Below are 10,577 nucleotides of genomic sequence, written 5' to 3'. Positions count from 1 at the left end.
TTGACACATCTTACTGTTTCCTGATATATTTAATACAAATAAAAACTGAACAACAAATACATGCAAAGAACATAATATTTCTGGTCTTTTTAAAGAAATATTATAGAAAAGTCTAACATTAGCAAAAAGAGTCATTGTTTGTAAAATTATAAAGCATATAAAATAAGACCAATAGACAGTCAACACCTAACATAGGCGCTGTTTGTTTACACAGCAAAAATCAGTGATTCAGTTATTGACGCTGGTTGTCATCATTTTCTGGGTGGAAGGATCTCGGACTGAAGAGTTGTTTTCTGATTGAGACTTGCATGATAAAGCCACTGACCACAGGAACATAAATAGACCTGAACAGACAAAAGATCCAGTAAATCATTCAGGTGAATCAACTCCTATTAATGGATACCAATATGTAGAGTCGCATATACTGACTGACCTTGCAGAGAGTTAAAGATGTTAAACAAATAGATTCCAGCTACATTAACATAGGTGAGGCTGGCTAGTCCCCATGGTAACCCCAGTACACAACTGAGGCCGAGAACTGTGGCACCGTCCTTCCATAACCTGGACTCGTTCTCCTTGCTCATCTTCTTCCAGTCGCTGGACTCACGGTCTCCTCTGCCACGTCGTAACTCCTGCATTTTAAACACCACCAGCAACAGCATGCAGGAATTATACAGCACCACCAGGCAAAGAAAAGCCACAGTGATGTATGTGACCAACTTTGTCTGTGGGTTGCCACTGTTCATCCAGCATCTGTTCATCAAGAAGTAACAAAACAGAGACTGTGGTCGTTAAGGATTTTCATTGACTGACTCTTTTGCACATGTAAACTTGTGGAAATGTCTTACATTTCTGATGTTTGGTTGTTGGGATCCCTCATTTCCAGAGTGTATCTGCCATAGACACCTAAAGGCCCACAAATTACCGCAACAAGGGTAGGAAAGCCTGAGAGAAAGCAAGAGGAAGGACAAACAGCTGCCATTAGAATCAAGGTCAAAAACAATAACTAATCTAGCCACTGTTTGTTAATTAAATCAGTTAATTGATGGGAGCAATTAACTTCATGTTCCCAACCAAAGTTCCAAACTCACCCCATCCCACCAGGCAGAGTTTGAGCAGGTATCGTCTGACGTAGATGTTAAAGACTCGGATGAGGAGAAGGTAAAGGTGGAATCCTTCCAGGGCCAGCCAGGTGATGGTGGCCAGCAGAGACCAGTGCAGGAAGAGACCCAGACCTCCACAAACCCAGCTGTACTTGATGTCATCTAGTAGAAGGATCCAGAAACTGCTGCTCAGGAAGCCGAGATGGAGGCACAACAACGCCCCTGTTAGCTCTATGTGGATGTTGAGGCCCTTCTCCGAACGTTGTCGACTAAGGGAGACATGACAGAAACGCATTGTTTGGTTTTTTCTTATAAAGGATATTTTTGGGTCTAGTTGCCTTTATTTGCTAATGACGAGACAGAAAAGTGGTTGTGATAAAGGGGTAAGACCAGTGGCGCAACTACACATTATTCAGGTGGATGCGAAAACATAAATCGGCGCCCCCCCAGGGAAGGAATGTCAGGGTGAAGGAGCGACGCTGCCCACCCCCCCCCCCCCTTCCCCCCCGAGGCGATGATACGTGAAGTGTAAAAATAGCTACATTTACCTCGTTATGTGTGAGAGGTGATGCGTGATGCGCGCTGAAGTGTATGGGAAAACATAATCGGCGCGTCGTCCCCTCCAGACGGGGTTTTGGCGCCCCCTCTGGTGCTGCGCCCCTATGCGTTGCATACGCTGCATACCCACTTTTTGCGCCTCTGGGTAAGACCTGCAACCTGTGATGGCTGTGTAGAGGACTGAGGCCTCCATACATGGAGGATTTATCTGTGTTGTTAGTTTTATAATGCAGATGCAAAGAGTATTTGCTGACTTTTACATTTCCTGCATAACTACAGTTCACCTTGATGTCTTGCTGTGCAATGCAACAAAACAAATGATTGGAGTTGGTCAATCACTCATGATTCAGGGAGTAAACCTTTAAAGTTTTATCTAAAACATCCTTTGAAGTCCCAGGAAGAGTTCTCTGAACCAAACACCACAGTAACCTGTGACAGTTGACTGGGTCAGAACTGATTACTTATTTTGTATTCCACAGTTTTTGACCCAAAGATGTTTTGAATCTTCTTGTAAGTCTCATGGACTCTCACAATTTCTCTGAACTCCTGCCATATTTCTGTTGGCACCAAAACATAACAATCAATGAGCCCAGAGTCATTTGAGGAGTTTTTGTTTTGTTCCAGCAGTAGGTGGGTGCTTCTGTGGTGATTTAATAATTCTAGAGTCCTTTAGTAACTTTCATTTGAAAGATTTTTAGTTTATCTACAGTAGATTTTTCTCTTGGTGCCTTTAGTTAGTCTATGTCCTTATTGATTGGACCTGGAGGCTGAAGCTAACAGCTAATTCAACAAGTGCCAAAACTAGAGCAATTTCAAAACATTAAGTTTGTGTGAATGTTACTTTGACTTTTTAAACTGGTGTGATGTTGACATTTGGTGCTCAGTTCCAAATAAGGTGATTACTATTTACCAAGGAAATTGTTCAATGTGACTCATCTTCCTGTGAGAAATAGGTTTTGAGAACAGAGTGTAAAGTATTTTGGTGGTGTGAGAATGACCCACTGACAGTTAAGGTCTAAAATTATTAGACAGTTTAAACTTTAAAGTAAAGCATATTTTCTAGATGTTTACACTGCCTAACTCCATCAGTCAAAACCTGTAAATGTGTCACTTTAGGTCTTCTGTTTCTTTTTTCAAGTGTGAGATTCCTCTTATGATTCAAAGACTCCATAAAAATATGAGAAAAACCCAATCATTATCTCATGATTGTGTGCGACAATCTTCTCATATAATACAAGAATAACTCTGCCTCTACACAACAGATGTCGCAATGGGTGTTAAAATCTTTGGTTAGTGTTTGTTTTTCGAAGCTGAAAGAACATATAAGACACATGTAGTTTCTCATCCATCGCTGCTTATCACTTTCCCTTGCTGACATTGATCTGAACAACATAAAATTATATAAAGATCACATATCTGATCAAATGCATGTGCCTTTTCAGGTAGTTCAGAAGAAGCTTTTTGGTGAGAGTGGAAGCCATAGAACGGTTTATAATTTATTTCCCCCTAAAAACTTTAGTGATAAAGTGGTCTTTAAACCATGAAGGGTTATTTTTATATACATATATATATATTTTGAGTAATGGCTTCTTTTTTGTGGTGTGGCTAGGGTTGCCACCTTTCAGAAAGTAAAATAAGGGACCAGTCCCTATATCTGTAAAATAGTTGGGCATAAAATCGAAACACCAACACTGTGAGTCAAACAATGACTGAGGCAGCCTACTATATAACGTACTCGGGGAACACTTTCATTATTACACATACACATTTGTAGGATATGGAACAAATCGCGTCCCGTATCGGTTCAATACGGGACGGTTCCATGTTTCACGGGATGGGTGGCAACCCTAGGTGTGGCCTTGCAGCTTTTTTCATCACAGGACATGTCTCTCTGGGTAAAAATGCAAAAATATTTGTTTGTTTTGGTTTTGTGGTTGATTTGAACACTCACACCATATCCTATCCTGTCTGGGTCACAGGACTCATAACAGAACACTATGATGGCTGAGGGCTTTCATGACATTTATGTTTGTGTATAAATGGTTGTGGTATGTGACACAGTTCTACCCATTTAAAACCACTGGTGGAGGTTCACAGTTCTCAGAATCAGCCTGATTATCACCCAGTTTGTGCAACACAAAGAATTTAACTTCAGTTCCACATTACTCTCAATTCAGACATTTAAAATACTAAACATAAGAATGGAATTAAAGTTTTTCTTTGTAAATGCAGTACATATGAAGCAGGGGTTGTATTAATGGAATATTCTCCGCCTTTGTTCTACGTAACACTGACAGAAAAAACCCCAAGGTCATCTGTCATTTTGTCAGGTCAAAATTTAGTCATCTGGGGCCTCATGCATAAAGGACTGTGCAGTTTTGACACTAAAACTTGGAGTATGGAAAAATTTAGAAAAGTTCGGCGCACAAAGAAAATCGGATGTATAAAGCCGTGCGCGCGCACCTTTCCTTTATAAATCCTAATTTGCGCGAAATAGAGCGGAGCGGCTGGTCCCCCCTGTCGCTACCCACAAATTCATGTGTAAATTAGTATAAATACCTGGAAGTCTGCCACCACCGAGTGATTATTGAATCATGGCAACGTCGTTTGAAGCAGTATAAGTATTTATAATAATAATTATATATTTAATTTAAAAGGTACTTTGAGGGCACATAATGTCACCTCACAAAAATAAAAATACATTTTAAAGAATGTATTTTTCTTTAAAATGTATTTTACCGGAAATGTACCGGAAATAAAAAATAAAGAGATTGTGCAAATGCCTGTTGGAACAGCAGCGTGTTTAGCCAGGATTTAAAGATAGACAGCGTGTCATTGAGTCATTTGAGTAGGGAAAGTGGATGTTTATTCTAAATAGTAGAATCATGTGTATAAGTTGTACATTTACAGAATAAATATGCTTTATGTCCATAAAGTGCATTCACAAAGCGGGCGGCTCAACTGAAGGATGTCTGCCGCTGACCGGTGCCGGTATCGCACGCCTTCTTTAAGTTTTGCTCAGAAATCCAGGATGATCAGTCTGAGTAATCTATTAAACCATCTTCAACATTTCCCAGCAGATCAATATGATCAAACGCTCCCTCTGAATCCTTCCATTGGGGATGTTCTCCATCAGAACCAAAGGGCTCCACAATTACGTGGCTTACCTTTGAGCAGCTGTACGTGTGATTGCATACACACCTTGATCACCTTAAAATTAATCAAGTTTGTTGATTACTTTTAATCAGCAGATTTGAGTTAATCTGCTGATCCAACCCTGTTTTCTTTTTTTAGTGAGAATTAAATTACCCCGCAGATGCATTCCATGCGCTACATCTTTTATGAGACAAAAACTGAGGAAAAGTACTTCCAGCGAGGTTTTCAAATACTTTTTTAAATTTTCTTTATTTTGTGTGCGTGTTAGCTTATTATCTGAGGATAAATGCGGTTCAGTTTCATCGATTACGCTTAAGTAATAAAATATTAAAATCATGAAAAACATCGATTTGATGCTTCTTGGTCTAAATAACACCAAATGTAGTCAGACTACAGTGTATTTAGGTGAGTTTTGACTTTTGCGTAAATTATGGGACCGCACATTTTTTGTGCGCACGCACACTTTATACATGAGGCCCCTGACCAGTTGGTGCAGATGCGGAAGCATTTTCAACTTTAAGTACGGAGCAGATTGTGTAGGCAACTAAATCAATCAATCAATCAATAATAAAAAAAAAAAATATCTGGGTATCTTCTCTGACTTGCACACTTAACTAAATGCATCTTGCTATCCGGGAGCTGACCCTTGAATAGTTGTGGACAGGTCTCTTTGGAGCTCGTTTAGTGCAGGAGCTTCTGCTAAAAGCGAGGGATTTTAGAATAACAAAAACTTCTTATTCAGAGTCTTTTCATCTTCTGATGACTTTAGTTGGAGAAATGTTCCACGATTTTAAAACTTTGGCTAAAATGGCACTTATAATTCCAGTCTTCAGTGCGGAAGCAGCTTCCAGATCAACATCAAAACATTTATAGTTTTGATTAACAAGCAGGTATGCAATTCTGGTTGGTGTGATGGCCACAGCAGGGGAATCATTCATAATTTAATTGTTTAATTTCATTGTTCATTTGTAGTAACTGGGGCCAAAGTTGGTTGTCACAGTGCACAAGAAGCTACATGTATTCGCTTGATGTGGATTCTCTGTTCGGTTTGTTGACTAAAGAAGCCCATTGAAAATTAAATGCCACTGAATGTTTCATTATTATCAATTTAAAAGTTAATGAGTAAAGAGAGATTATGACAAGATTTTATTTTTTTTAATTCTGTCAAATCAAAACAATGGACAGCAAAGTGCAACCTCTGCTGGTGTTTTTAATAAAGAGGGTGGGCTCCCTGACTGTAAAGTGTGGTGAACAATTTGCATCTAAATCGTTTCTGTCCAACATGTGTGGAGAGCAGTTAAACTGAAGGATTCTTGGCTTCAGTTTTTAACTGAAAAAGCTGCACTATTCCTGACTCTAAACCTGTGCAAGTCCTGGATAGAAGGAAGACATAATACAAGCTATGTCAATCCATTAATAAAAAAGGTTTAACTTAAAGTAAAAACTTACTGCAGACCAACATAGATGAACAGGCTGATGAAAGCAAAGAAGGCAGAGAGCGCTGATCCAATGTAGGTGATGTAGCTGAGAGCCTCAGCATGATCCTCATCCACCTTCACTTCTGGATTCTATACAGGGAAAAAATTAAGTTTAGCTGAAATGCATTTTACATCAATCCTCAGACATTTTGTTTGCCGTTTGTCTCTTTCACCTCTGAGATGCTAAGGTATTCACAAAGCCAAATATGATCAGTGTGTGTAACTGGCGTAGAAACTGCAGTAAATGTTTCTCGAACACTCGGGGCAGAATGTAAATTTAAGGGGCTTTTTCCAGATATATTTATTAACAATTTGAAAATCATCTATCAAATTTCTACCACTTTACAAGTTTGCACTACTTTGTGTTTTGGCCTGTTATGAAAAATCCTCCAACAATAATGAAATCTTAGGTTAATGTGACAAAATGTTAATACTTTTAGAAGTCACTATATGTAAATGTAAAACTGTTGATTACTGGTGACAGAAAAACATGATTTACCACAAGCACAGCAAAAAAGCCGAGGCGACTGCAGCGGCAGATAAATTCATCTTCGGATTTTTTGGTATAACAGCCTTCAGTGCTCCACTCTAATGAAAGCAGAAAAACAAACATGTAAATCCTCATTTGATGCTTTCATTTAAGAGTAGAAAAGTTGTTTGCATCCATATTGCACCTGTTTCATCCTCCTTCCAAAACACACATGTTCCATTGTTCTCCTGAAACATAGAAAGGGAATCAAAATGGAAATGGAAGGAAAATTCCTTTTTTTAATTGTATTTATTCAATTACCGTTTTATTGTGGTTGAAGATTAACTGGACCGGATCAGTAAGGTTGCTGATTTGCTGGCTTCCAACGCTCACAAACAGAACCTGCTCTCCTAAAACAGTTCCCTGTTCTCTGAAAGTCGGCTGCGTACCGGAGTTGTTCTGAGGAGTTTGCTGCAATGAGGAGACAGAATTGGCCTCTTTTTTAAAAGTAATATTCGTCTAGAGGGACAGCCTCTACAGCCTCCATTTTTTACTATAAAAAAATCACAATGTAAATTAATAGAAATGAGTCTGAAGGAAAGATCCACCTGGTGCATTCACAATGGCATGCTGGCTTAAGCTGGAAGTTCAGGTAAATGTATAAAGAACATTATGCTTGCTTGTTCAGAGAATCACACCTGAAAGAATCTGCTGTTGATCACCGAGGAAACCACTTGGACATTTTTCTCCGTCTGTGCCCTTCTCATTTTCGGAACGTGTGGCAATGGGATTTGGACCCTGTGATTGGATGTGGGACGTACTTCAACCTTAATACCAGAACATTTATTAGAATTTTATTAAGAGAAAATCAGTTATGTTTCAGACCATGTCCTGTGAATACAGCATATTGGTTTACTATGTCCTAATAACATTTATGAACATTCCATCAAACTTTGAACACAGTTTAACATAAATACAAGAGAAATTAATCCTGTAAATGTCAAAAGATTAATTTAGTTTATTAATGCAATTCAACAACTGAAACTTATATTTTACAAAGTCAACAGACTTATACATTTGAAACCAGACAATTTACACATGCCAATTAAAATGACACAGACGTCTTTTTTCCCTTACTGTCTAAAGTGAAATCAGACCACATTTATCATGTTTTAGGTCAGTCAGAATTTCCAAAATTATTACCATTTGCTAAATGCCACAATAATGATAGAATGTTGGAGATTTATAAGTTGAGCCACATGGCCTTGAAACTTCTGATAGGTTAAACTGAGATATTTGATGTAATTAGAGGAGACCTGTAGATGTCCTTTAAGGCCACACATCACTCTGTAGTTTCACAAGGAATCAGCAAAGAGATCAGTAAGAGAATTGTAGAGCTGCACAGTCTGGTTCATCAATTTCCAGATAGTTGAAGGTGCTGTGTTTATGGAAATGTCCAACCATCATACCGCTCAGGAAGGAGACTACTTTATGTCCCAAATATGGACGTGTTTGGGTATAACATGTCCAAATCAACCCCAAAACAAAAAGACCAAACATGCTGCCTGACGCTGACATGTTTCACTGTGTCATTCTCCACAGTCAGTGTATTAGTGTGGCCTACACAAAGTCCTGATTCCAAACCCAGAGAGAATTTGTGGGCAAATCTGAAAAGGTGTGTGTGAGAGAGTCAACCTACAACTTGACTGAGTTCTACCAGTTCTGTCAGGAGGAATGGACCAGAACTCCAGCAAGCTACAGCAAAACAATTGTGGAAGGAAACCCAAAATGTTTGACTCAAGTCATGCAGTGCAAAGGAAATTTACGTCAGCTTCTGAATTTGAATAAATAAACCTCAGACATATTCTGTCTCTCATTGTTGTGGCAATTAGCAAATAGAAATAATCTTGGAGATTTAAAACCAGAGAAGTTTGGTTTGATTTAACTTCACATGGTGAGAAAAAAAAGTTGTGTCTTTTATTAGGTGTATGTAACCTTCTGGTTTCAACTGAATATTTTATTTTCATTCTGATGATTATGGCTTTTATCTCACTGAAACCCACCATTCAGTTTCTCAGATAAACTGAATTTTACAGAAACATTATGAGGAAGACTAACAGGACAGCTTCAGTAGACGGATTCTGACACTTGTAGGGAGAAAAGGTCACAGCTGAAGAAGATTCAGATTAATGTTAATAGGAGGTTGTTGGAAAAGAAAACCTTGAGAGGATGGTGAAAAACACACCATTTATGAGTTTTACAGTTTGAGTCAGTAGTGGCGTATTATGCTTCCTTGAAGAGGTCATGTTAGGATAGGTCCATACAAAACATCCATATCTGACAAACATGTCAGATGACTTTGGACTTGGTAAAGTCCAAAGTCATCTGACAGGAAATTTTATTGCATTCCTTCCTTCTCTGTGCTGACAAGGTTGATGGAGATGCTAATTTTATTTTTTTTAGCAGGTATTAGCTAAAATTCATGTTAAAATGAAGCTAATTGGTAATCCTTTGGAACTACCAAATGTACCACAGAACCATGTGGTACATTTGGTAGTATGTACCACATGGTCTGATGATTTCACCATCCTGCAAAATAGCTGGGAGCAGTTATGCTGCTTTTCTTCACACTTTACAATTTACATCCACTTTACAAAGGACGATGAGACACTGGACCCAATAATGAAGACGCATAAGCAACATGGGATTCCTTAACACCTCAGCAGAACCAGAGAATCGTCTTCATTCAATGCATAGAACCCCAAAATACTTGGTGCCTATACTGTACAGTACAGTCACATACTTGAAGGCTGGCCATAATTTCTGTATTAATAATTATCAAAATTAACTGAAATAAATGCTTGAAATTTCTAAGAAAAACAAAACAAAACAAAAACAAAAAAAAAAAAAAAACAACCCTCATTTCTCGTGTTGGTGTTCCCAAATAAAGGTTTTACCTATGATCACCAGCTATGAGCTCACCTGGTCTGATGATTTCACCATCCTGGAAAATAGCTGGGAGCAGTTATGCTGCTTTTCTTCACACGTTACAATTTTATCTTCATAGCACCTACCAGGAAATATTTCACATCAATCATCTAAACAATGATGCAGCACAAGAACTACTGTAACCACAACAATTTAACAATTTAAACACAAGAACAAAAATAGAATGAAGACACAATGTATTCCTCTATGAGCAATAAAGCAGTGTCCAAAAGCTGGTATGAACATAACTAATCCCAAAAACAAGTTGAAATTAAAGAAAAGGGAAAAAAAAGACTTACAATAACATGAATTTATTAAATGAAGAAGCCATTAGGGAGTAAGAATAGAAGCTTAACATCAACCCCATAAGCATGGCATGGATCACTTACCTGGTCCACTTTACAAGATCTTGTTTTATACACTCATCAATAACATCCTGAGAAATACAGTCTGTAAAATAGACACAGAATGTGAAGAAGTCAGAACTTTTCACGGCAAACAAAAATGACAATGAAATTCGTCAGAGGTACGAGAAAAAATTTACTAATAATTTGAATATCACTCATTCAGACAAGATAGAAATGTTTTCCCAATGGGCAGAACTGAGCCTGGACGGATACATTAACAACTAAGCTGATGTTCAAACTACAAAACCCCAAAATACTCACCAGCTCTGGTCGTAGGGAAGCAGAGTGTTAGGAGATAAAGAGTAATCCACTTCATGTTGGACTTTCTCAAACAGATACTGATCACCGACCGAGGCGCCGTGTTGCTCTGGTGGTTGAGGGTTGCTTATTGCAGCATGCAGAGAGTTTCTGTTTGATC

General features: G+C 38.4%; 1 protein-coding gene across 2 annotated transcripts; it reads right to left on the bottom strand.

Moving 5' to 3' along the window:
• Positions 1 to 10,545, bottom strand: LOC103143980 (adhesion G protein-coupled receptor G3-like). 2 transcript variants are annotated; one of them, XM_007560718.2, is made up of 12 exons: positions 10,421 to 10,545; positions 10,142 to 10,202; positions 9,747 to 9,834; positions 7,463 to 7,591; positions 7,086 to 7,235; positions 6,970 to 7,012; positions 6,795 to 6,883; positions 6,267 to 6,385; positions 1,092 to 1,372; positions 849 to 945; positions 434 to 753; positions 1 to 344 (listed from the first exon to the last, which is right to left on the bottom strand). In XM_007560718.2, the coding sequence occupies exons 1-12, from the start codon at positions 10,473 to 10,475 to the stop codon at positions 229 to 231; spliced, it is 1,548 nt and encodes a 515-aa protein (XP_007560780.2). In that variant the 5' UTR covers positions 10,476 to 10,545; the 3' UTR covers positions 1 to 228. The 2 variants fall into 2 exon arrangements, with proteins under 2 accessions (XP_007560780.2, XP_016531174.1); XM_016675688.1 differs by lacking the exons at positions 9,747 to 9,834; positions 10,142 to 10,202; positions 10,421 to 10,545 and adding an exon at positions 9,332 to 9,399.
• Between the last annotated feature and the right edge of the window lie 32 nt (positions 10,546 to 10,577).

The sequence above is a fragment of the Poecilia formosa genome, unplaced genomic scaffold (assembly GCF_000485575.1).
Source record: "Poecilia formosa unplaced genomic scaffold, Poecilia_formosa-5.1.2 Scaffold119, whole genome shotgun sequence".
Lineage (NCBI taxonomy): Eukaryota > Metazoa > Chordata > Actinopteri > Cyprinodontiformes > Poeciliidae > Poecilia > Poecilia formosa.
The sequence above is the reverse complement of the archived record's forward strand: the minus strand, read 5'-3'. Positions and strand labels throughout refer to the sequence as shown.